The sequence below is a fragment of the Hemicordylus capensis genome, chromosome 12 (assembly GCF_027244095.1).
Source record: "Hemicordylus capensis ecotype Gifberg chromosome 12, rHemCap1.1.pri, whole genome shotgun sequence".
In the NCBI taxonomy this organism is placed as follows: Eukaryota; Metazoa; Chordata; class Lepidosauria; order Squamata; family Cordylidae; genus Hemicordylus; species Hemicordylus capensis.
In genome coordinates, this window is record NC_069668.1 from 10,212,806 (window position 1) to 10,239,141 (window position 26,336).

The 26,336-nt window shown below is 54.1% G+C and overlaps 3 protein-coding genes across 5 annotated transcripts in view; 2 read left to right on the plus strand and 1 right to left on the minus strand.

Moving 5' to 3' along the window:
• The first annotated feature begins 3,148 nt into the window (after window positions 1-3,148).
• On the plus strand, window positions 3,149-9,895 carry RFLNB (refilin B). The gene is made up of 3 exons (XM_053274505.1): window positions 3,149-3,352; window positions 6,250-6,359; window positions 7,807-9,895. Exons 1-3 carry the CDS (start codon window positions 3,149-3,151, stop codon window positions 8,126-8,128), a joined length of 636 nt encoding a protein of 211 aa, XP_053130480.1. The 3' UTR covers window positions 8,129-9,895.
• Window positions 9,896-11,032: 1,137 nt separating this feature from the next.
• Window positions 11,033-26,165, minus strand: C12H17orf97 (chromosome 12 C17orf97 homolog). Its single transcript, XM_053275320.1, has 9 exons — window positions 26,161-26,165; window positions 25,576-25,774; window positions 25,349-25,383; window positions 19,449-19,626; window positions 18,180-18,264; window positions 17,476-17,509; window positions 14,431-14,581; window positions 13,230-13,440; window positions 11,033-11,784 (listed from the first exon to the last, which is right to left on the minus strand). Exons 1-9 carry the CDS (start codon window positions 26,163-26,165, stop codon window positions 11,270-11,272), a joined length of 1,413 nt encoding a protein of 470 aa, XP_053131295.1. The 3' UTR covers window positions 11,033-11,269.
• Window positions 14,534-26,336, plus strand: part of RPH3AL (rabphilin 3A like (without C2 domains)) — a 44,688-nt gene continuing 32,885 nt past the window's right edge. For all 3 annotated transcript variants that reach the window (XR_008311722.1, XR_008311721.1, XM_053274504.1), the window contains exon 1: window positions 14,534-14,624. The gene's annotated coding sequence lies outside the window, so the exon portion shown is untranslated. The remainder of the gene's footprint in view (window positions 14,625-26,336) is intronic.

Here is a 26,336-nt window from a genome sequence, read left to right on the forward strand (position 1 = left end):
GTCCTGGCTTTGGATCTGAAATGTTTTTTGTTGGGTAGTTTTTGCAGTGTGATAATATTTAAGGGAAGTAAATTGCCGGAGAAGCAGCTCCCTTTTCTTGTGCCCTGTCTGTGTGCATGTGGGGCACCCTCTTCAGCTCCCAGACAACTCTTGACACCCTAAACCTGGGCTCCAAACCTTGGCTCCCCAGATGTGGGGCTACAATTCCCATTGCCCCCTGCCACAATATTCAAGGGCGTCTGGGAAGCCTACCAGTGTGTGTGTGTGTGTGTGTATGTGAGGGGGAGAGAGCATCCGCCCCCTCCTTTGGTGCTCAGGGCATCACGCCCCACTCAGGGAGCATACAGCTATCCGGGCTGGTAGCCATGAATCTGTCGAATCCATTTTTAAACCCATTTAGACTGGTGGCCACCGCCACATCCGATTCCACAGTCCGACTGCACATTGGGCTGAGAAGAACTTGCTTTTGTCTGTCCTGGATCTCCCCACCTTTAGCTTCAACGGATGACCCTGGAGTCTTAACATTACGAGAGGGGGAGAAAAACAACTCAGAAGCCCCAGATGCTGACTGTTGCAGCAGGGGGTGATGGGAGTCGTAGTCCAACTGGGCACACGAGGTTTGGCGCCCCTAAAGCACACGGAGCAGCGCTGCCTCCTTGCCCGCTGCGCCCTAGGTGCCATTTCAGGAGTCGGCCTCCGGTCTGGGGGTCATGCGGTCGCTGGAATCCATCTGTATTCCTAGCTTCTGTCCAGCGGTGCAGCTCTCGCTCCTCTCCCTCCCCTCCGCCGGCCTCTCCAGCTCCTCTCCCATTTTGCATCCATATTTCCTCGCTCCCGTTCTTGTCCCCCAGCAGCGCTGCCGCTCGCCAGGAGCGTGTGACATTCCTGTGCGGGAAGCAGCCGGCCTTCCCGGAGCAGCGCCTAGCTGCAAGCCACAGACGCCGATGGTGGCTGGCGCAGGGCTGGCTTGGCCCGAGCGGGGCGAAGGAATCGCTGAGTGTTTGCTTTGGCCCGCCTCGCCGCTTTCGCTCCCCGCCAGTGACACAGCCCCACCGCAGCTTCCAGGCAAAGACGGCTGAGCAGAGTCGCACCCAAACCTCCTGGCTCGAAAGTTCAGTGCTGATGGTGGTGGCCATTTCTGCCAGCCACGGAATACCCTCCAACATTTCACGGGCAAAGGCAGGGATTCCCTGCTTGGAGATGTTTCAGGGCTAGAGATCTTTAGAAGGGAAGGTGAAATCCCCAAGAATGACAACAGCTTATACAATTTGCATGAATGGCATTCTAGTGGGAAGGGAACCCCAAACCCTTGTTGATTAGAATCTTACGGAGCTCTCCCCCCAAACATAAAGTAGGAACAGCCTCCCTAGGGAGGTATACCTGGATCCTTCACAGCCTGCCTTCAGGAGGCTGATGAAACTGTTTTTAGTTCTATTTAGTACTATTTTAGAAACAAGCTTTTTAGACCTTTCATTAACAAAAAGGTCACCGGGTCAGCTTGGTTGCTGAGTGGGGATTGGAACCCAGGCCTCGCAAAACACTCTTGACTTTGCTGGTTCTCTCTGAACAGGAGTTAGAGTGCACCCTATTCTAGGCCCCGTGGTGTACAATGTCTATATGGCACATGCATGTGGCTTGAGTGTGAGCTCCATGTGCCTTACAGTGATCTCTGCCACTTGAGCCCTCTAAGGCGTGTGGGAAACGACCCTCAGGGGCTCCGTTTCAGCCTTCCAGCTTGTCCCAGACTGAAATGAGTGAGGCCGGCAGGATGAAGTCCACCCTTGGTGATCTCCCGCACCCATTCTGTCCTCTTGCTGCCACACCTTCACTTTATCATCGGCGGAGGCGGCTTCACCATACACGCAGACGTCATGGCCCTCTGATTTGCGCAGCTTTGGTCTCATGGGCGAAGGCACACGTTTTGCTTCCATCTTCCAAAATAAATGGTCCACGGCTGGTCACCCTCAGGTGCTTGGCTCGGTTCTGCCCTCCACTGAAAGGCTCACTCTGGATCTATAAATAACTCGGGGCGGGGGTGCTGGACCAGATCCAAAGCGGGGTCCGCTCTGCTGGAAACCTCGCCTGCTTAAATCCACACACAAAGTGGTTTGACCTTTTAAAAAACTCCTTTTCCGTCCCGATCTGCTGTGATTCACCGTGCCAAGTGTGAGTTCCCACTCCCAGCCGGCTCGGCTCTGAACTGGCCCGGGGAGAGGCTGCCTCCCTTGCCAGACTCGGCTTCCATTCATGCAGAGGGAAAAGAGTCTCTCTCCAGGCCGCTCAGCAATGAGCTTGGGAGGGGGGCAGAAAGCGATCCCCTGCTCGACTGGGATTAATCTGTTCGTCTCCTGACCGTGCCTTGGGGTAGGAGAGTGTGGGAGGAGGACTGCCTGGGTGCCAGGAGAAATATTAAATCAAGACAGTTGGCTGTGAGCCCAAAGCTTGCGTTTGTCCAGGAGGCGGCCTGCCGTGTCTCTGTGTGAGTCCTGCTCTGAGGTTGATGTTCAAGAGGAGAGCTGGTCTGGTGGTCCCAAGCATGACTTGGCCCCTTAGCTAAGAAGGGCGCACCCTGGTTGCATATGAATAGGAGACTAGATGTGTGAGCACTCTATGAAATTCCCCTCAGGAGGTAATGGGGCCGCTCTGGGAAGAGCATCTTGGTCCCAAGTCCCCTCCCTGGCGGCATCTCCAAGAGAGGGCTGAGGGAGACTCCTGCCTGCCACCCTGGAGAAGCCGCTGCCAGTCTGTGAAGACAATCCTGAGCTAGATCGACCATTGGTCTGACTCCGTATATGGCAGCTCCCTATGTTCCTATCTTGTTCCTATGTTGCCTCTTTCCCATCATCAGCCTCTGCTGGGAGTGGGTAGTTCCACCTCCACCCTGCAGCAGGGGCGAGTGAAGCGTCCACTGCCTCTTAGCGCAGAGATGTGGCAGCATTGCCAGCTACCCCGAGAGGATGCCCGTGGTGTCTCTGCGTGCTTCCAGCCTGATTCTCCCGCTGCCGCAGGGCTCCTCTCCTCCTCCTCCTCCTGCTCCTAGGCGCGGCCGGCCAGCCAACCCTTCCCTGTTCCCGCCCGGCCCGCCCCCCTCGCAAGCGGGCCGGCTCCTCCGCCTCTTGCAGCTGCAGCAGACGCCGGGACAGCGAGGATGGTGGGGCGGCTGAGCTTGCGAGAGGCGCCGGAGCTCCCGCCGGACTCCAAGCGGCGGGCGCTGGATAGCCCCGACTCCGGCCTCCCGCCCAGCCCGGGCAGCTGGCTACTCTCGGCCGCCGGATCCGAGTCCTCCGGGGGAGTCGCCCACGGGCTGCCGCCGGAGTCAGAACCAAAGCCCGGCAGCCTCCCTCCTCCCGGGGTAAGTGAGCTAGCCAGCGCCTGCTGCGGGTGCGTGGCCTCGCCTAGATTAGCATGCACACGGGTTGTCTTTGCGTATGTGTGTCTGAATGCCATCCGAATCAGGGGTGTAGACTTCTTAGTTTTCCAGCAGGGGGCACATGAGAGGAAGGTCTTGTGGTAAAGACAAAGTTGTGCCGGAGTCAGTCAGTGTGTCGACCTCTGGCACCCACAGAGCCCTGTGGTTGGAGACGATGCTTTTCAGCATCTTCCTATATCTTCTGCTGCCCGATAGAGGCGTTTCCCTGAGTCTGGGAAACAGACCAGCGGGGATTTGAACCGGCAACCTCTGGCTTGCTAGGCAAGTCATTTCCCCGCTGCACCTTTAGGTGGCTTTCCTGGACGGTGGGGGGGGGCACATGGGAGGAAAGGGTCTTGTGGTCGCAAGCATGAATTGTCCCCTTTACTAAGCAGGCTCCATCCTGGTTTGCATTTGAATGGGAGACACTGTAAGAAAGCACTGTAAGAAATCCCCCTTTGGGGATGGGGTCACTCTGGGCAGAGCACCTGCGAAAGGGCCCGGAGAGGCAGCCGGGCCCCCTAAGAACTTGCTGAGCTGCAACAAAGGACAACGCGGGACTGACTGTGTGGTTTGACGGACTGCTGAGCTTGAGCGCAAGAGCTCTGGGCTTGAGCCCCGCCATCCCCACCTGGCAGCCTGGCGGGGGCATTGCCCCTTCCGGGAAACCCCAGCGGAGGCTTGAGCCCTGCTGCCCCGCACCCCACCCCAGGCTGTCTCTGTTGATCCTGTCTGTGTGGGTCAGGGAATAAGGGGCCAGCCGTAGCCTCTGCTTGCTGCAGGAAACCTGGGCGCTAGCCGAGGAGGCCGCGGCAAAGCCCCAACGGTGCTGCTGAGTGTATGCCCCAAAGAACATACAGTTGAAATGCAAGGGGGAGGCAGTGCGTGGAGGGTTGTTGCGGGGCAAGTTGCTGCTGCCAGTCTTAGCCAGGGTGGGTGGGGGGAAAGGTGCTATTTATCTCTAACGAATGTTGGAAGAAGTGCAGGTTTCGGTGTACTTGTTCCTTAGGGAGTGTTTATGCTGGGGAAACCAGCATAAACATAAACATAAATCTTGGGAAACTTTCCCAAGATGTGGTTGGCTACAGCATAGGAACGTAGGCAGCTGCCATATACCGAGTCAGACCCTTGGTCCATCTTGCTCAGAATTGTCAACCCAGACTGGCAGCGGCTTCTCCAAGGTGGCAGGCAGGAGTCTCTCCAAGCCCTCCCTGGAGATGCTGCCAAGGAACCTTCTGCTCTCCCCAGAGCGGCTCCAACACTTACGGGGAATCTCTTCCAGGGCTCACACTGCTAGTCGCCCATCCATATGCAACCAGGGTGGACCCTGCTTAGCTAGGTTCAGGCCCTGGCAGCATCTCCAGGGAGAGACTCCACCTGCCTGGAGCTTTGAAGAAGCCGCTGCCAGTCAGTGCAGACAATCCTGAGCTAGATAGACTGAGGGGGCTGACTCATTTGAGCCAGGGTCATAGAATTAGGGTAGGAAGCAGGACGCCGCTCAGTGGAAGAGGTTCCGGCATACCAGTTTATCAGGGGTGGGGAAAGACCCCTTGTGAGCTGGCCGGATGGTAACAAGCATGACTTGTTCCCTTTGCTAAGCAGGGTCCACTCTGGTTTGCAATTGAAAGGGAGACATGTTTGAGTCCTGTAAGATACTCCCCTTAGGGGATGGGGCCGCTCTGGGAAGAGCATCTGCCTGCTTGCACACAGGAGGTTCCCAGTTCCCTCCCTGGCAGCATCTCCAGGATAGGGCTGGGAGAGACTTCTGCCTGTAACCTTGGAGAAGCCGCTGCCAGTCTGCCATATGGAGATGCTTCGCTGTCGCCAACATCATTATATAAGCCAAAGGAATGCAGGTGAATTCTCCGTCTCCCTCTCTGCCAAACACCTTGAAAAGCTCTCTCTGTTCAGCTGAGCAGGGACTAAAATGGTTTCTGCATCGCCCGAGGCCTGGTTCCCATTAGGGGCTGGGAGGGGCCAGGCATCTATCCCGGCCCTCTCCCCACGCCAGGACAGTAGCCGTGCCGGCTGCATCTTGGTCGGAAACTGTGTCTGTCCAAAAAGCTAGGCCTGAGTGCATATTCTTCTGCTCCGCTGCAGACTGCCTCTGGGTGGCTTCTGGCGGGTTCCGAGGGCTCAGCCGCACTTTTGGGGGGTCTGGAAAAGAGGAATGGCCCGAGACCTACCTCGCAGAGTCGTCGTGAGGCTGCATCAAAGGCGGTGAGGGCTGTAGACGTGATGGCCACTGAAAGGTCAGGGCCTATGGAAAAAATGAGGGGTGTGAGCAGACAGCCATGTTTTTTAGGGGTGGAAATGCGTGCAGTATTCCCCCACCCCTCAGGGTACACTTGGAAACATAATGTGTGCATATTCTGTCTTCATCATGGAAGGCAGGGCTATCAGTGGCTACTAGCCTTGGATAAGAGGCACCCTTTAAAAGTGGTGATTCTCTTTGTCTAGTAGGGGGAAACTCAATAAGTTTCCAAAGCAGTTTACATAGATATAAATAGATAAATGAAAATGGCGCCCTGTCACCAAAGGGCTCACAATCTAAAAAAGAAAAATAAGACAGACCCCAGCGACAGCCACTGGAGGGATAATGGGCTGGGGGCGGAGAGGGCCAGTTGCTCTCCCCCTGCCCAGTAAAGAGAATCGCCACTTTTAAAAGGTGCCTCTTTGTTCAGTTAGCAGGGGGTCACTTTACGCCTTTGGGGCCTGCTAGCTTGCTCTCTCCCACACACACCCACTGTAGCAGAGTCTCAATTTCACCGGAGGCTGGAGGGGATCTGTTTTTCTTGGATTGCTTCGACTTCTGTGCTTAAAGAGGCTTCCTTTTGCAGACTGCCTCGTCTCCTCCTAGCCTGCCGCATCCGAGCTGCCCCTCACGGCTGAGTCTTCTGTCCTTCGGCGAAGGGGTGGAGTTTGATCCTTTGCCACCCACGGATATCAGGTATGCATTTGGCTTTACAAGCGCTTGGTGTTTTACAGCTCGGTTTCTCCGAGGGCGTAGGAGTGGGGAGCAGAAGGAGAGCACGTGCAAAAGGCCACGAGGAGTTTCCAGTGCAAGTTATCTGACAAAGAAGTGTGCTGAGATGTCCTTGGATAGATCCACAGGCTTAATTTGTTTTTGTACCTCCCAGGGGCAATATAGAAATATATAGAGACCCGAAATATACCGGGGAGGAGAGCTGGCCTTGTGGTGGCAAGCATGAATGGTCTGGCATGAATTGTCCCCCTTGCTAAGCAGGGCCTGCCATGGCTTGCATTTGGATGGGTGACTGTATGTGAGCACTGTAAGACATTTCCCCTCAAGGGATGGGGCAGTAGCTCAGTGAAAGAGCACCTGCATTCTGGCAGGTTCAGTCCCTGGCAGTGTTTCCAGGTAGGGCTGGGAGAGACTGCGGCCTGCAACCTTGGAGTGCTGATGCCAGTCAGTGTAGACAGGACTGAGCTAGGTGGACTAAGGGCCTGACTCAGTATATGGCAGCTTCCTGTGTTCCTAAATAGGCCGCCTGATTTTGTAAAGGCCTGAGAAGTTAGGGCAGTCTGCAGAACTTGGAGTTACCCGTCTGGACTTTGGTTGGCCCATCCCTGACATTAAAGGCTGTTTAAAGAATCAGTAACTTTTTACTTGAGATCAAATAAAATAGCGAATTGCTTAGGCTAGGATCCAAAGCTGGGCGCTGCTCCCAGGTCACAACATCAGCGATCCTAAGGTTGGGAATCCCATGTTCTAGAGTGGGAATGAGGCTCCCCAGCTGCTGTTAGACTACAACTTCCATCATCCCATTGCTGCTGAGGATGATGGGAGTTGTAGTCCTGCCTCAGCTGGAGACCCTCAACTCGGCCACCCCTGTTCTGTTTTATAACATCTGTCTCCCATGTGGATGTCTCCCAGGTACGCACCAGTCAGCTAACAGAGGCTGGACTGCCTTATTAAACTTGGGTCATAAACATTATTTTCCGTGGCAGGACAGAGAAGAAGTCGGTTTTTAAGTCGCAGATTCAAGTAGATTTGAAACAGAGTCCCTTGCTAGAAGGAGGGACAATGGAATGGGTTGCCAGGGAGGCTACGGAGCCCTTTGCCTCAGTGGGAAACTGAAATTGTAGGTTGGGTTAATGGGTGTTTCCGGTGGGGTGGATTTGTTTCAGGGTCATTCACTCCTCCTGCATAGGGGTGGGGTGGGCCGTGGGGACGGAGCCAGCAGAGCAGAATCCCGAGTGGAGGTGGTCTCTCTCCCCGCCGCCCAGCTGAACATCCTTGATAAGATGTAAGATGCTGGCGTGGCCGCTGGCTCTGTAGCGGAATCCCCCCCCCCCGCCCAGGCCTTTGCTTTGCAGGAGTCTGCGGTGATGCTGCTGCTGACCGCCTTTGCCGCTGTTCCCCCCGCTCCCAGGTACACCTCTTCCGTCACCTACGACTCGGAGAAGCGCTTCATCGACGACGTCTACCTGCCGATGGGGCTCGGGGTGTCCTCCTGCAGCCAGACGGTCCTCTGCGTCGCCGGCAGCACCTGGCGCCGCTACAAGGCCGAGGTCCGCTTCGAGCCCCGCGTCCGGCCCCGCCGTTTCACCAGCACCACCATCGTCTACCCGAAGCGGGCCAAGACTGTCTACACCGCCACGCTGGACTACAACTGCCGGAAGTTCACGCGGCGTTTCTTGTCCAGCGTGGAGCTGGAGTCTGCGGGCAGCGACGGCTCCCCAGAAGACTGCTGAGCGCTCGCCCGCCCTCTCTCTTCTCCTGCGGGGACCCAATGTGTTTCTCTGGAGCCGTGCTTCACTCCGCCCTCGGTGAAGATGGATGATGCCCGCCGGGGTCCGGCGGCCACACGGATGCCCCTTCTCTGCCCCCAGCTCTCTTCCCTGGCCTGCACTTACTTTCCCTTTACACGAGAGTCACTCACTCCCACCCCCCGCCCAAGGGTGCTTTTCTTCCTTTTCAAAACTGTCACTTTTGTCCTGCTCTTTCATCGCCTGTGGAGGGGGAAAGGGAATCTTTCCGCAGGGATGGGACCTTCCAGACTTTCACATTGACTCTGGGTACTGTCGGAACCCTCTCGGATGCTCCTGCGTCAGAGAAGCCTCCCGATGAGAACTCTTTGTCCTAAGAGCCAGAAGCCATCATTTATTCTTGCACGTCACAGGACCTTGTTTCGAGCGCTTAAACCACCGATTTGGCCAGAGCAGGCTGGTTGGACGGTGCGCACTTCTCGGAGGGGGTGTCCTCTAAGCCTCCCCAGGGGACGGCCTTGTTGCCTGTCTTTGTGCTTGCGAGGAATGAAGTTTGATTGGGACTATGGTTCAAAGCCGTGCTGCGTAATCCCAGCGTAGGAGCTTATCGGCCTCCCACACCTGGGAAATTATCCGGAACGTCGTGTTTGCTTTTCAGTTAATTCCCTGAACCTGTCCAGCCGTTCACTTGTTCGCGTGCACAAGTTGCTGCTGCTGCTGCTGCTGCGCCTTACCAGAGGCAGCAAGTACAAAGCGAAAGAGGACCTTGGGATCACCAGGAATGTTTGGCCTGTTTTTGGTTTTGTTTTTAAATGCAAAGCCTTGGGGACGTTCACTCTGCCTAGTACTGATCGGTGGTGGCCATTTGAACCCCAAGGAAGGAGGTGGGAAGGCTCTAGGCTTGGTTCTTGCCGAGAATAGAAATGCAGGTATCTAGAGGTGGGGGGGGGGGGAAAGGGTGAAGGGCCAGCCGTTGGTGCCTGTCCTGTTCTTGTTTCTGCTGGAACTGCGCTGTTCATGGCTTGTCTGAATAACCCATCCCATGCGCGAAGTGGGGATGGTTTCGCTTCTGTTAGAAAAGTTCTGCAGCGGGGTGCCAAATAGCTTGCCCTCTTGGCCCCTTCAGAGAACCTTTTTGCCTCGAGGATGCAGAGGGGATAAAGGGCAGCAGACAGCTGAAGTTTTTAGTAGTGGGGTGCCAGTTCGTGGCTGGATGCTTCCTGACTTGAGGGTAAACCAGGAATTCCCAACATGGGTCCCCAAATGCCAGGCAAGAAATCCCCATCACCCCCATGCCACAATGGCTTGCCACATCAGCAGTGGATGTTAGCAGTTGCAATCTGCCTGGTGACCCAAGGTTGAGGGTCCCTGGGGTAGACTAAAGGTAAATTGTGCCGTCGAGTCGGTGTCGACTTGTGGCGCCAGCAGAGCCCCGTGGTTGTCTTTGGTAGAATACAGGAGAGGTTTACCATTGCCACCTCCAACGCAGTATGAGATGATGCTTCTTCCTATACCACTGCTGCCTGAAATAGATGTTTCCCATAGTCTGGGAAGCATACCAGCGGGGATTTGAACTGGCAACCTCTAGCTTGCTAGGCAAGTCATTTCCCCACTGTGCCATTAGGTGGCTCACTTCCAAAACTGAGCTGGGCTGGAGGCGTGTGGCCAACCCAGTTGCCCTGTGAGCTGCGGACAAAGCCATTTTGCTGCGTTAATTGTTTTTTTAAAGGAGTGCTTTTTATCCTTTGCAAATCTTGCTCTGTGTCTTAATCTGAAATCATTTGCTGTTGGTCCTCGCAGCCGTCTGTCAACAAGAAGTTAGGAAGGCTGCTCTTATTTTATTTTTTTCCAGAGGAAGCTATTGGCTTATGTGAGTTTTAACAGCACCTTAAAGCATGTAGTGTTATGTTTTCTAGAACAATTCCTCAGCAGGGTCTTCTGTCGACTGTTTTGCTCTTCAAGCACTTTGACCAAAGGAAACCTTGCTGACATGTAAAGTGGGCTGCAGGTAAAGTGGGAAGAAGGCGGGTTGATTGTGGGGGTGTTCTGGGTTACACAAAAGTTACACAACCTTGGAGCCCTGAGCTGCCTCAGTCCTTTTTCTCTCTCTGGCCATTTTCAATCTCGCCTCCTCCCCTCAGTCCGTCTCCATATTTGTCCTTCAGCCTCCCTTGCACTCCCCTCACCTGTCCCAGCATCAGGCTCCCAACGCAGCCTTCCGCTGCCATTGCGGCCGTTTCGCTCCCCTTGGCGACACTTTCTTTTTCTCCCTGGGACATGTAGTAGAGAGAAGACTGGATGAAGTTCAGAGTGACTATTTCTCTCTCTCTCTCTCTCAAATTGTGAGCCCTTTGGGGACAGGAAGCCACTTTATTTATTTATATCTTTGTAAACCGCTTTGGCAACTTTTGTTGACAAGTGGTATAAAAATATTCATCATATTTTTCAGCATTCCCTTCATCCCAGGTTCTCAACCTTCGGTCCCCAAACACTGCTGGACTACAGTTCCCATTATCTTCAGCCACAATGGCCTTGTGACTGGGGATGATGGGAGCTGTAATCCAGCAGTATTGGGGAGCCAAGGTTGAGAACCCCAGGATGAAGGGCATGGCAACAAAAAGTGGAATGTGTGCTGGTGATTTAGGGTCAAAGTGGGGCAGAACAGCAGTGGCCAATCAATGGCACTCAAGGGCAGAGAGATACTTTGCTGGTATGGGCGGTTGGCACACATGCTTAAAATAACATATGCTCTTAAGTTGCTGTACTGGGACAAATTCAAGTAGGTTTGAACGTTGAACTCATGTTGAGTAAGAAACCACCACTGACCTCTTCTCTGTCATACTGAAGACTTGAGTTTTCCATGCATGTGGAAATCACGGAACATCTACAAAAGGTTAGCTGGATGTTTATTATCGAACTTGCCCATTAGAATGTGATCAAGTCAAAAAAGCTTGCAGGTGGACTGGAGAGCAGCTGGGCCACCTGATAAAGAGTTATGAATAATCCCGTCTGCTCCCAGGATCCCCATCTAAGGTTACTGCCATTAAGCTCTTGCATCTTTTTTTCTTTTAAAACAACAACAACAACAAAACAAAACACTCTCCAACCATGAGGCATTAGAAGGATTTACACCGTTTCCTGAGACATACTTGGCAGCAGTGATGTTGATGCTTTGGTGAAGAGCTTAGACACAGAGTTGGGTCTCTGTTGGACTTTGCTGGCCGTCGCAGAGGGACTGGAGGGCTTGTTCTCACACAGCAAGTGGTCTCCGCTGAGGTGGGCAGCTTTACAGAGCTGTGGCAGGTTCTTGAGCGTGAGGGATGGCTCTGGCGGGAGGCGCTGCTGGATGAAGGCCCCGTAGCGCTTCCTTCGGTTCACCCGATAGTTCCACAGCCTCTCCTCTTCCAGAAGGGGGTCGTCCAGGACCCCGTTCCAGCGAAGGCTCTCGTTGCATTGAGCCGAGCTGCCCTGGGTCAGGGGAGCGGAAGCGGAGAAGAAGAGGGCGTTGCCTGCTGGCTTGCCGGGTCTCCCCTTTGTGGCATCCTCTCGGGGTGCTCCGTCCTCACCAAAGGGATGGAGCAGCTTGAGGGGGGGTGTTCCAAGGACTGGCTGCTGCTTGCTTTTGCCAGGGGGCGTTTCTGCTGAAAAAGAACCGGGTTGGAAGGTGAGTGATGCTGCAAGCATATTAAAACACCTGCGCTGGGAATGAAAAATGGTCACTAGCCGTTTTGGTCCGTTGGAATCCGCCAAATGCTGCCGTCTGGCAATCGCTTTATTATAACCTGCCAAAATGATGCATAGATGCAAACAGTAACCTTCTCCTCCAGAACACTTTATCAGGTTGGATGGCCAAGCAGAACTCCTACCTTCCAACTTGAGACTCTTATCAACTGCAGGCTTCAGGTTCCGACAGCATGCCCAGCTTTTCTCCCCCTCCCTGTTTTCGCATTGCTTAACATCCAGCCTTGATGAACAGCTCTGCAGAACCTGAAACCTTGCTACTCACACACTTCTGCTGGTGCTAATAGAGGTATTACTAGACTGGTATATCAGCTGTGCTGTAAAGATCAAGACAGTGACTGATATCATTAAAAGTCTTAAAAGAATTCCTTTTGGAATATATTATTCAATCTCCCCATTTCCAAACACAGACTATTTCCACATCTTGTAGTTGTCGTAAAACATGGTGGCACTTGACGGATGCCTGATGCCCCCTGCTGCATACCCTGGAGGAGTGCAGAAGATGAAACATTAAAATAAGAATAAATAAATAAAAGATTGTCGTTCTTCTTGTCAATATTTGGCCACCCACTCTGGATCCAAATCAGGCCCAAGCAATTGTCTGTTTCGCCAGGGAATCAGACCACCATCCTTGTAGGGCCCCTGCTTTGGAGCTACACAGTCCCAGATTTATTCTCCACATCTCCAGATAAAGTGCAGAGAAAGGCCTCCCTCTGCCCAAAAGCCTGCAGCACTGCTGCAAAACGGAGTTGATAATCTTGCGCTAAGTGGACCCCACGGCTGGACTCAGTATGACGGCGGGCCCGAATGTTCATTCTTCCTCTCCTTTACTTCCTGCTGCTGTGAAAGACTGCTGCTCAGGCCCAATCCTCTGGACCATTCACAGCCAGCAAAAAAGAAAGCAAGAACAGGCACGGCTGAGGCAGAGCCGGACAACACACCTTTGGCCCTCCAGGTGCTGTGGGACTACAGCTCCCATCATCCCCCACCACGGTGGCCAGTAAGGATGATGGGCATTCTCATCCAACATCTGCAGCCCCGATGTAGAGCAAGAGTGGCTGAGCTGAGGCTCCCCAGCTGCTGGACTACAACTCCCCACACCCCCAGCTGCAATGATCTGCAGCTGGGGATGATGGGCATTGTAGTCCAGGGACACCTGGGGAGTCCCAGATAGGCCTCCCTTAACAGAGGGTTGTCCGAGGAGTGCTGACCCCTTCGTGCCCAAAATGGACCACAGGGAAGCTACTCCCCACCCCCTGTGGGCCCCATGGTGAGTAAGTGGCTTCCCTCTGCAGCGAGGGCCAGTCTGCCACACTAGGCAAGGGTGCTGCTGGATGGCACCCACCATCATCCCGCACAGCTTTCTTCTTCTTTTTCTTCTTCTTCTTCTTCCTCTGGACTTTCTTCTTGCCCAGCGGCTGCGGCCCCACAGGGGGCTCCTTTGCCAGCGGCTTGCTGCCCCTGGCTCCCTCCCCGTCAGGGAACGGTTCCTGCCGACAGGCCGCCGCCATCCTTCCGGAAGCCTCCAGCTCCTCCTTGGGCGGCGGATGCTGAGCCTGGAAATAGAGAGGAGCGGGGAGATTTTTGGGGAGGCCCAGCCGGGGACGAAGGCAGGGCTAGGAGTTGGAGGCTGTAATAAATACCTCCATTGATTGGCCCTTTTACCCTCGGCATCCCCATCTTCAATTACCCCTCCCTCCCTCCAACGCCCTCACTTTCTCCTTAGTAAACACCCCCCTTACCTGAACCTGCCCCCTCCCTTTCTCCGGGGTCCCTCCCTCCCTCCCCCCCCCACACTAATGGCCACAGACACCCCCTTTCCTGGCAGTCGCCCCTTCCGTTCAGCCAGGCCTGCTCGGCTTAGCCCCACTCCCCAGCTGCCTTTGGACTACAACTCCCATCACCCCCAGCCACAGGGGCCAATATGGGAGCTGTAGGCAGGAGGGCCGAAGCGGAGCAGGCCTGCGTCCCCTCCACTGAACCTGCCGCCCTCAATAGGCCCACCTTTCCTTGCCTCCTCACATTAACTGCCCCCCTCCTTCTCTCAATTACCCCCCTCCCATTTCTTTACTTTATCTCTCCCACCCCCCCACGTTCATTTCCCCCAACTCCTCCCGCCCTGCCGCCACTAGCCGGACCTCCCGCCAATCGCTTTCAACTGCCTTCTTCCCACCCTCATGAGCCCTGATCCCTCCCCTCAATTGCTGTTACTTGCCCTCTTTTCTCACCCTCCTCCTCCTCCATAGCTTTTAATTGCCCCCTTCCCTGGCCTTTAATCCCCCGCCCTCGATAGCCTTTAATTGCCCTTTCCCTAGCCGTGGTAGCCCTCCTCTCCCTATTCTCAATAGCTCTTAACCCTGCCCTCAGTAGCCTTCACTGGCCCTCCCCCACCCAATTGCCCTCAGTTACCATCAACAATCTGCCCTCAATGCCCCCTATTGCCCCCCCTCAATAGCCCCCCCATGCATTACAGCTAGGCTAAGATAGGGGAGGGGTCCCTGGCCTCCTCCTCCTCCTCCTCCTCTGCAACCCTCCTGGGGCCGTACCCTTCCGCCTGCTCCAGTGCTCCGCCCCTCTCGGGCCGACGCATCTCCATGGCAACTCTGTAACGAACGTTGCGAGTGGCGCTGGAGAGCTCCATCCGCGACGCCGGCCTGGGACAAAGTTCCCTGGGCAGGCGGCGGCTTCTCGGAGCCGCTTCAGAGCCTGTGTGGGGTGCAGAGAAGACCCTCCCTGAGAGGTATCGTTTTATAGAGCATGGGGAATGATATGCAAATTATGTATGTATATATATATATATATATATATATATATATATATATATATATATAAACACCGTGTACCACCAGGCCTACTCAACTTTAGTCCCCCCTCAGCTGTCTTTGGACTACAACTCCCATAATCCCCAGCCACAGTGGCCAATAGCCAGGGGTGATGGGAGTTGCAGGCCCACAGCCGCAGTTGAGCGGCTCTGCTGTATCCCGCGCGTAATTCTTCCTGTCAGGAAACCCAGCAGTTTCGTTCGGTTTGACTGCGTTTGCTCCCCTTAAGCTGGACTGCGTAGGACCCCAAGCAAATGAGCAGAAGCCACGCACGGGGCATGTCCTCTGTTCCCCCTCATTAGCCTTCTTCACGCAACCCCGGGTTTCCTTTTGCACGTGTGGAGAGAAGCGCGCGGGGGGGGAGGGGGGCACGTGCAGTTTGTAGGCTGAGTGGAAGGGGTGTGTGTGTGATGCCGCCAGCCGCCGCCAGAGGGCAGTGCAGACGCGCCGGAGGAGCCGCGAGCGGAGGTTGGTGTGGCTGAAACTTTACGGGGAGTGGGGAGGGGGAATATTATTTCTTGCATCTGGGTGGGGGAGATTTATTGCCCCCGAGCAATAGTGGGGTGGCTTGGAGGTCATCGGCGGCACTGCACACACAGGCGGAGGAAGGCAGGAAATACACTCGGCCTCGATGAGGGCTGGCAACTTGCTGAGGACAGTGTTGTTCCGTACCAGAAACCGAAATTCCCTCCCCGAGGCCCAGATATTCCCTATTTGCCCTTGAGATTCCCTGGAGGAATTAACAGTTATAGATGCAAAATTGATCAGTTATTTCTAAGTTTTAGACAGGTCTCAAAATGATTTTGTACTCAACAGAAGTTTGAATAATGAAGCTGCGCACTTACGCTTTGCGGTTTTAGCATGTTTTCGGCATCACTTTCCCCACATTGTATTATTTATTTCTTATTTGTTTGTTTATTTTTACATTTCTATCCTGCTTACCCTCAGAGGAGCTCAGAGCAGGGCGCGTGGTTATCTTTATCCTCACAACAACCCTGTGAGGTAGGCTAGGTGGAGACACACACGATTGGCCCAGAGTCACCCACTGAGTTCATTTCCAGAATTTATATCCTCCATTCTTTGCACATTTCGCCAGAGATTAAAGAAAAAATTGGTTTCGCTGATAAATACTCTCACATGAGGTAGTTGCTTATTATGCGCACTTATCCCAGAACAACTCCTGCTGAGTCCCTTCGTAAAGAGGCAGTTGATTTCCTGCTTAGCTTGTGCCTGGGCTGTACCACTTCAGCCTGTAAGCCCCACTGTTATTCTATCCCCCCAAATCCCTCCGTAGCGGGAGGGGTGCCCTAACTCATCCCCTGATCTGTAGGAATCTTAGCAATGTAGGAAGCTGCTGAGTCTGACCCTTGGTCCATCTGTCTCAGTACTGTCTACTCTGACTGGCAGCGGTCCTCCAGCGTTTCAGCTGCAGGGGTCTCTCCCAGCCTTAGCTGGAAATGCTGCCAGGGGTTGAACTGCGCTGCTGAGTCACGGCCCCATCCCCTTTCGGGGTGGGGTGGGGGCTGGGAGCACTCATTCCAGCATGTGGTATAGCCCTCGTGTGGTATAGCCTCGACGCAGGCTCACCACCTCAGTGAGCAGAACGAGGCCGCCGGACGGGGTGGTGGGGATCTGGCTGGAGGCAAGCAAGCCCCTGACTTTTAATGGATGTTTGTCGAGGACGAAGCGAATTAAGACTGTGGCACCTTCCGCGGATTGGCCTCGTCCTGTTGTTGAGAGCGTCCTCGGATCACATCTCTCCTCTCCCGGGTGCTGGGTGAAAAGGCCTCTCGGTGCAAAGCCGCTTTTTCTTGGCTGATGGCCCTATCTGCCTTATCTTGCTGGTGACGGTTGCTTAAAACATCCCCGCTTGGTTATGATGGATGGGGAACGCTGCTGCTGCTGCTGCCTCTGCCGTTTCAGAGATGGAGGCTGCCATGGCAACCGGGGATACGGGCCTGGAAGCAACAGGCCTGCTACCTGTAGCAGAGGGGAGGATGCGGCTCTCTCCTCGCCCCCACCGCCCTCGAGCCTTGATTGGAATGACTGTTTTCCCCTGGGGGCAGGGGGGGGGCGGAAAGTGGGGGCGGCAGGAGGCGCAGAAAATGAAATGCCGGGTATTGCAGTGTTGAGATAAGCGTGGAAAATGCACCGTGCCTTTCCCCAGGGAGTGAAATAGGCTAGGCTCCCTGTTTTTCCGCCCGTGGTGTTTGGGGAAGGGAAATCTGTGCTCTGATATCTAGGGGCGGGTGGAGTGGGGAGTTAGTTGGGGAAAGGGGCAGAGACTTGCAGGCCCGTGATCGTCCTAAAAGTTTGGGTGAGGGCACCCCCAAAATGGGACTGGGGGTGACAGACAGCTTGCAGCCGCCTGTAGCACTTCTACTGATTTCTGAAGACTTTAGAGGGGGCAGAGAGAAATTTAGGGGAGGCCAGATCCTCCCTGGCTCAAAGATTCAGAGAGAAAAGGATATTTCCCAGCCATACACCTCCCCCCCGCCCCCCCCCTGTGGCCCCGGATTGGGGCAGTATTCCCCCCTCCTTAGCTGTTGCCTCCTTTTGCAGTTCCCAGGTTCACTCCCTGGCAGCATCTCCAGGTAGGGCTGGGAGAGACTCCTGCCTGGAACCTTGGAGAGACACTGCCAACCTGGGTTGACAGTACTGAGCTAGGTGAGCCAATGGTCTGACTCAGTAGGAGGCAGCTTCCTAGGTTCCTAGAGATGACCTGGACTCTATTCAGTGGGAGAGGATGCTGAGAGCTGGGGGTCGTACTTGTGGTCTGAGTCATCTCTGGGGCTAGCTTCGGCTGAGAACCAGGGGGAGAGGGAGCAACAGTTAAGGAAATGTGGGGCTGAGCATCTCAAACGTGTTACGGGGTTTTGAGGTACATAGTGGCCTGGTTCACACAACCGTTTGAACCTGGGTCAAATGAGGGTTGCCAACATTAGCGTGATTGTGTGTGAACCCAGGCCAAGCTGGCTTATGGCCCGAGATGAATCTGAGGTCCCTGCCTTGGCACCGGTCTGCACTGTCATGCTAATCCCGGCAACCCACATTCGACCCAGGTTCCAGCGGTTGTGTGAACTACGATGTTAGTCGCATGCGCTCTTGACCTCGAGCAGTCGGTGGTCTTGACGAAGCAAAGACAGAGTGTGATTCAATGTAATTGTGGCATCTGCAAGGCAGAAACGTATGGTGCGGCTTCATCGAATACCTATAGTCCTTCAAAATGCAACGGGACCTCATGTTTGAAATGGCATGGCTTCATGGCGCTTTTGTCTTTGATAAAAAATACGGTGGCTGTTAAAAATTAGAGGCAGATCTCCCCTCCCTGGGTGGAGGAAGAGGGATGGAGCTGCCGTGTGCGGAGGGCAGGAAGCCAGGAGTGGAGAGGAAGCTGGAAAGGAAAATAATTTCCCCTGGAAAGGCTGGTCTCTCTCCTCCCCACAACTGCTGCTTATCAGTCTATGCCTGACCTTGGGTCTGGAGGAGCAGGGGATTTCCTGTGTCGACAGCTGTGGCGTTCTCCCCGTAGCAAACAGTGGCGGCAGGCGCCCTGGTCTGGATTGGGACCAAGGTGGGGGTAAAGGGTTAACGTCTGTCCTCCCTCTGTATAGAAGCCTCCCAACCTTGGGTCCACGGTTCCCTGTTGTTTCCCAGCTGTTGTTGACTATAACTCCCAGCATCCCCAGCTGCAGTGGCTTTTGCTTGGGGGTTGTGGGAGTTGTAGTCCACAACATCTGGGAAGCCCTCTTAGAGGGAACATTGCTTTGGGTCTCCAGATGTTGCTGGACTTGGAGCATAGACCGCTGCTTCCTGCGGAGTCAGACCCTTGGTCCGTCTTACTCCATATTATCTACACAGACTGGCAGCAGCTTCTCCAGAGTTTCACACAAGGGTCCTTCCCATCCCTGCCAGGAGGCCACTGGTCTCGGCCACTGAGCTGCGGCCCCCACCCCCTAAGGGGGAATATCTTCCCACGCTCGCATGTAGACACTCCTCCAAATGCAAACCAGGACAGACCCTGCTTAGCAAAGGGGCCCATTCGCGCTCCTTATCGCAAGACCCGCTCTCCTCTGAGCATAAATAGCTTGCCTTTCCCGCCTGGCGAACCACTTTAAAGAATCCGTCCAAGCACAGGGGTGCCTTCAAGCCTGGGCAGTGGGAGGCTCTGAAAGAAACGGTGTTATGCTTTGATTGCAAACCTGCCCCTGTTTCCGTGCCGCGCCTGCCCCTGCGCTTTGCTCGGATCCCGCTTCCTTGGGTCTGGCTTTGCCACTCTCCCGCCTCCCGCCCCCTCTGCCACCAATGCCCCGGCTTGCCCTCTGGCACACCTGGCAGGCTGGGTGGGTGAGGTCACTGGAGGCCGCCTGTCCCTCCCTGCCTGCCGCTGCCTCTCCAGGCCGTCAGCGGCAGCTGGTCCTCGGGATCCAGGCCGGGCTTTTGCTCCAGCCCATCGGCAGGGCCCGCTGCTTGGCTTCTGGCACCGTATTTATTTAAGGGCTGAGTAATGCCAGCTCTGGCCGGCACTTCTGCCTGCCTCCCTGCTGGACGGGGTCTCCCTCTCTCTCCTCCTCCGGGTCTGGCTAAAAGCACCCAGGGTCTCCCCACTGCAGCCCTCTGGTGAGTTGGAACCCAGCCCTGCCTGGAGATTCTCTCTCTCTCTGCTCCAAAGTTTTCCCCTCTGCACTTTTCCCTGCCTTTGTCCTCCTGCAGCAAAACTTCAGCAGCCCTCTGAGACGCACTTCCTTTGGGACACTCCCGTCTTCTGAAAACTCTTCCCCGAAAAGGCTCGGCTCTGCCCGAATCCAGTTCCCGGGGAACCGAAAACCCAGCGCCTCGGAAACCTGTAGCAGGTGCCGGCTGTTGGAAAACAGCCTGCCACTCACTGCAGGCACCTGTATCACGCAGGCGCGTTTGGCCCTGCAGTTAAAGAGGTGTGGGGTTCTTTTCTGCAGGGCCCCGGGAGCTCTTGAATCCAGCGGAGGCAGTGGCAGGGAGTGTCCTGGGAAGCAGGGTAGAGGCTTGCCCCAGAACAGAGTTGTGCTGCCCAGATGTCCGGAAAGCTCAGGTGTGTTTACCCAGAAAGGTGAGAGCATGTGTTTACCTGGAAACGGTTCGAGCCGGCAAGAGTAAGAAGCATCCACACTTGGAGCAACTTACCCGCTGTGTCTCTGCACGAGTCACTGTTCCGTGCCGTGCCTCTGCTGAGTTCGGGCGGTGTTTCGGATTGCATTTCGGATCAGTTTTTCTGCACCAGGAGTTGACTGAATTGCAGACCGTATGCAGAGAGGTGTCAGAAGAGCCTCCAGACTTCTATAGAGATGCAGCAGACAAACGCCTTGCTGTCGCTAATTTGTACCTGCTGACATGCTTGCATCTTTCTTTTTAAACATCTGACCCTTTTCCTTCGAAGGGCTTTGTTGGTCAAGCACAGGGCTGCTCAACTCAGCCCCCCCCGGCTGTTTTTGGACTACAACTCCCATAATCCCCAGCCACAGTGGCCAAGAGTTGTAGGCTAACATTTGCAGGAGGGCCGGAGTTGAGCAGCCCTGAACTAGCGACTGAGGGTGCGTTTATAGGACACTCTGAATTAAAGCGGTCCTTTGGCCCAGGGAATCCTGGGAATTGTAGTTCTGTAAGCGGGGCTGGTCTTGCAGTAGTGAGCATGCATGGGTTGTTTATATTTGCATTTGGATGGGAGACTCCAGTGTCTGCTGTTTTCCCTTTAGGGATGGGGCCGCAGTTCAGTCCCTCAGGCCCTGCTTTGCCTGCAGAAGGTTCCTGGTTCACTCCCTGGCAGCATCTCCGGGTAGGGCTGGAGGAGACTCCTGCTGCTGCCGGTCAGAGTAGACAGTCCTGAGCTAGGTGGGCCAATGGCCTGACTCAGTATAGGGCAGCTTCCTATGGTCCTCGGATTTCAACTCGGGACCTCAAGGTTCCCTCTAAGGCATGCACGTGTTCATACCCTCACCCGTTTTTTGGATGTCCGCTCAGTTAATTTTAGATCCTGCTCAAATTGAATCAGGAAGGCCCCACTCTGAATACATGTGTGTGCACACTGCTTGGATACTGCCTCCCGGAACAAAACTCATTCCGCACACAGATGAAAATAAAAAGAGAGAGAGAGAGAACACCTAGCTTGCAGCTGGCTTCCTTTGCCACGCTGCAGCCTGTTTGAATTTATTGAGATGCCAGTGTCTAGAGCACTTCACCAAGAATAAGAGGAGAGGTTCTCGTCCCTCAGGGCTTGCACTCTAGAAAATTATACAAGGGAGACCGTTGTGGTGTTCAAATAATTTCCCTGCTCTGGAGGGTTGTGTGTGTGAAGCCCTCTTGTGTTTCGGAGGGGAGATGTTTCCTATCCTGGAGATGTTTCCATGGAGGGAACTTGAAACCTTCTGCTCTTCCCAGAGCGGCTCCATCCCCGGAGGGGAATCTCTTCCAGTGCTCACACTTCTAGTCTCTCTTTCATATGCAACCAGGGCGGACCCTGCTTAGCTAAGGGGACAAGTCATGCTTGCTCCCACCAGACCAGCTTTCCTCTCCTCTTTCTTTACTGCCCAAGGTGAACGGGGCCCATGATCCGTCTGGTTTGTCATAGATACCTTCTGGATTGTTGAGAATATTTATTTATTTATCTGTCTATCTATCTGGCACGCTTCAATACCACCCCATCTGCAAATCCCTGGGTGGCTCACAATCTAAAAACACAACAATTAAAACATTAACACAATGGATATGTGTTAATAGTCAACAGATTCTCGAGGGGAGAATGAATTGCCTCCTTTGCTAAGCAGGTTCTGCCCTGGTTTGCATTTGGATGGGCAACTACATGTGTGCTGTAAGATATTCCCCTTAGGGCAGACCTGCTCAGCTGTTTAGTCCCCTCCAGCTGTTTTTGGACTACAATTCCCACAATCCCCAGCCTCAGTGGCCAGTAGCCAGGGATTGTGGGGGTTGTAGGCCAGCATCTGCAGGAGGGCCAAATTGAGCAGGCCTGCCTTAGGGGACGGGGCCACTCTGGGAAGGTCCAGGTTCCCAGATAGGTTGTTCTAGACAGGGCTGAGAGAGACTCCTGCCTGTAACCTTGGAGCAGCCGCTGCCAGTCTGGGTTGACAATACCGAGCTAGAGGGACCAAGGGTCTGACTCAGTATATATGGCAGCTTCCTGTATTCTTATGTGATTTTGACTATCTGCACACTTAACCCTTGCATTCCTGGGCTTATTAAGGTAGCCAGCAGTGAGCCAGGTCCCTGGGCCCCAGTGGTGCCCCCTCCCTCCCTCCTAAAAGGAGGTAGTTTTGAAACCACTTTTAAAGAAATCCACCACGCCTCCTGTTGAGTCAGGTCCTGGGTCCATCTAGCTCAGGCTTGTCTGCTCTGACAGGCAGCAACCTCTCCAGGATTTCAGGCAGGAGTCTCTTTCCCAGCCCGACCTGGAGATGCTGCTAGGGAGTGAACCTGGGACCTTCAGCATGCACAGCAGATGCGTTTCCAGTGAGCTACGGCCCCATCCTCTGAAGGGAATGCCTTACAGGGCTCGTCACGTACTCTCTCCCATCTAAATGCAGACCAGGGCAGGCCCTGCTTAGCAGAGGGGCCAATTCATGCTCTTGGGATCCGGGCAAGGCCCCGATGGCGCGGATCATTCCTCGCTCCGCTCTCCTTCCTGCTTCGCCTCCGAGACAGACTTAGCCGCCCTTTCGCTGGCACCTCCGCTCCCGCCTACTGGTGCTGCTTCCCCAGGATGCAGAGTGGAGACTTTGGCCTGGCCTCTGTCGCTGCCGGGTCCTGCCTGTTGTTGCTTCCCTGTCATAGCAACCAGAGTGTCTGTTTGCGCCGGTTGCCAGGGTTTCTCCCGCGCCACCAGTGCGTTTGCTAAAGTGCACGGCATCGGGCGCCCACCAGATGGAGGAGAAAGGAAAACCAGGCCCAGAGTCCAACCGGCCTGAAGCAGGGATCTTTGGGAGCCAGCCAGCCTGTCCACGAGGCAGGCCTAGGCAGTCACTGGGGACCCCCAGTTCTTGGAGGGTGCCCCGGCAGTGCCAGAATATAGCCCTGCCCATTATTCTCTCTCCCGCTCTTGCACTCTCTTCATCTCTGGAGTCTTTTGCCCCCTGTAATAGACTGGGGAACTCCCTCCCACTGTACCCGCCAACCAGCATGGGCTAGTCCTCCACTGGTCCTCCCTGCCGGCTGCTTATTTGGCATGTGTAGCTCAAGCTCAAGCTTATTTGGCTGAAGCGCCACCCTTCTCGGCTTGGGGCAGGGGCAAAACTAACTTTGCCTTCGGCCCCCAATCCCAGGGGGGTGGCCCTGTTGGGGATACGTGTGGTGGTGACCCTTCAGCCATATGCCACCTTAGGAAGAGCGGAATATAAATTAGATGAATGAATGAATGAATGAAATAAAAATAGTGGCTATGTTTCTGTCCACCATCCCGTGCTGGAAGATTTCTTCTTGTGGACTGGTGGATCCTCTGACTTCTAGGCCTGATCGATCCAAGTTGTGGAATGAGGTTGTAGAATGAATGGGCTGAACCTGTCCCTTCCAGCTGCTGGTGTGGGATCATATGTTGGAATGCTCTTCCATTAATTTGACTCAAAACTCAGGTGATTAAAGCAATGATATTTAAAAGAGAGAGAGAGAGATTTGCGGGACACCGAAAACACCATCATGGACTCAGAATAACTCGGAACAATTCTACAGTTGGTATCGGTCTGCCATCTGTTTTGCCGGCCTTGTAGCAAGCATGAATGCTCCCCTTAGCTAAGCAGGGTCTGCCCTGGTTGCACATGAATGGGAGACTACATGTGTGAGCACTAGAAGATATTCCCTTTATGGGGAAATGGGGCACCTGCCTGCTTGCATGCAGAAGGTTCCCAGTTCCCTCCCTGGCAGCATCTCCAAGATAGGGCTGAGAGATTTTCCTGCCTGACACCTTGGAGGTGCCACTGTGTCGAAGTCTGTATATCGACAATCCTGAGCTAGCTGGACCAAGAGTCTGACTCAGTATATGGCAGCTTCCTAGGTTCCTATTATGGCAGAATCGAAAAAGCTGGCTTGTAACATGGGGCCTGGAGGTACGGGCTAATCACACATCTGCATAAGACCCCAAAGACGCCCCAGGATAAAGCATCAGCAATGGCCAGATAAATGCACTGCGGAAACGGATCAGATCTTCCTGATACAGAAATTCTGTGGGAGAGGTTTTCGCCATCCGGCCTGTCAACACGGCAGAGGGTAAAATATTAAATCCAGCCAGGGCTATCTGAGCGCTGTTAGGCTTGATGAATTAAGGCGCTGGGAACGAGGAAGAAGATAGATTAGGGCCTCTTCCTTCAAAACGAACCACAAACAAAAGAACTGTCCGTAAACAGGAACTAGCACTGGTGGCAAAGGGATGAGATCACCTTTGTTCCTGATACAACAATACAATACAATCCAACAAATATTGATATACTGTTAAGTTTCCCAAAGCGGTTTGCCTAGAAATCAGGGAAATAAATACATAAAATGGCTAAAACTGGCTCCCTGTCCCTAAAGGGCACACAATCTGAAAAAGAAACATAAGATAGACTCCAGCAACAGCCACTGGAGGGATGCTGTGCTGGGGATGGATCGGGCCAGCCGCTCTCCCCCTGCTCCAAAAAGAGAATCCCCACTAAAAAAGTGCCTCTTTGCTCAGTTAGCAGGGGACTGACTCAGCAGAAGGCAAGTTCCTATTAGGTGGTATTTCTGTTGGGAGGGGGTGGGGTGCCTTTCTTTGCCAGAGAGCTTTCAAAAGGTTCCTCCTAAAATTATTTCTCCCTCATTCTGCTGTGCGCGTAAACCTAGCCTTGACTGATGTCAATTAAATGAATTGATGCTACAAGATGAGTGCTTTTTTTGTTTTATAAGGCCAAGCTTCTCAAACCTGGAGCCCAAGGTGATGTTGGGGATGATGGGAGTTGTAGTCCGACAGCACCTAGGAGCCCACATTTGAGAACCCCAATAAAAGCAGATGCAATACCTTTTTACCCTTTTAGTAAACAAGATTTACCACCACTGTCAGAAGGAAAGTGCCTTTTAATAGCTTCTTTCCCATTTAATCGCCTTAATAAAAAGTGTGCTTTGGTAAACTGGCATGAGGGTCAAATATGCCCCAGAGTCTGGCGCGGAGATAACAGCCTTGAGGGTTGCCTTGAGCACGATAATTGCTGCGAAGAAAACAAATCAACCCTTTATTAAGTGGTTCCCTTGGGCAGGACAGGAACAGGAGAGCAGCACCAGCAGGGGCATCAGATGTCCTAATATTGGTATTTTTTCTGCAGGCAAGATTACAGGCAGGAGCCTTTCCTAGCGCTCCCTGGAGATGCTGCCAGGGGTTGAACCCGGGACCTTCTGCATGCAAAACAGAGGCTCTTCCACTGAGCTATGGCCCCATCCCCAAATAGGAAGCTGCCTGCCACTGAGTCAGACCCTTGGCTCAGGATTGTCTGCACTGACTGACAGCAGCTCTCCCAGGTATCAAGCAGGAGTGTCTCCCTGTTCTACCTGGAGATGCTGCCAGGGAGTGAACCTGGGACTTTCTGCATGCCAAGCGGATGCTCTTCCACTAAGCTACATCCTCACCTGCTGCCCCCGTATGGGCAGCACCTACCTCTCTGCAGCCTTGAGGACCAGAAGCTTGCTTTTCTTTAAGAAAATAAAGGGGGGCCACACTGGGGAATTCTAGCAGGCCTTGGAGCCTTGATGCTGAGCAATGGCACTGCACGATCGCCTCTCGTTTGGGGACAGGAGGAGGCTGGGCCGTTCATGGAGTCTTCTCTGCGCAAGAACGGCTTGCGATTCGCTCGTGCTTGATCTGATGGATCTTGCAGCTCTTACTGGAGTGTCCGCTTCATTTCCCCCATGGGGAAACGGCTGAGAGAGGGCGGCCTTGCTCAGCCGCAGAGTGATGTGCACCAGCGTGTCGGAAATGTTCAGCTGCTCTGCCAGACTGTTGCTCCTGCAAACGTTCAGGTCATGTGAGCCGCCCAAAGAGTTTGCCAAGTGCCGCTGGAAGGCAAGCGGATCCGTGCCAGGCCTGTCAAGTTCGGGAGGTTAAAGAAACAGCGGGGGTGATGTCATCTGCCCCTGTTTGCTCTGGGCTGCTGAGGCTTGAGCAGCGAAACGAGGCTTCGCTTCGGGATGTCGTAGGAGGAACGGAAATGAAACTGGGCAGGAATGCCCGCCAGATCTGACTCCAAGGAGAGAGTGCAACCATTGCATTTTTGTATTTTATTTTTACATTGATTGCCCGCTCTTCCTCCTAGAGCACTCTACGGGGTTGTGTTTATCCCCACAACAACCCTGCGAGGCAGGTTAGGCTGAGAGAGAAGTGACCGGCCCAGAGTCACCCAGCAAATTCTGTGGCCAAACAGGGATTTTAACTCGGGTCTCCCTGGTCCTAGTCCAACACTTTAACCGTACGCCATGCGGGCTCTCATTGAGACCCTACCTGGACCCTTTCCTCTGTGCAGAAATGACTGCAGTTTTACTCAGTTACCCCCCTGTTTGGGGGTAGGCAGGGATAAAGGAGGGGTGAGAACACACAGAAAGCTGTGAGTTCCATCACAGATCCCCATAGCACCTTACAACAGAAAAAA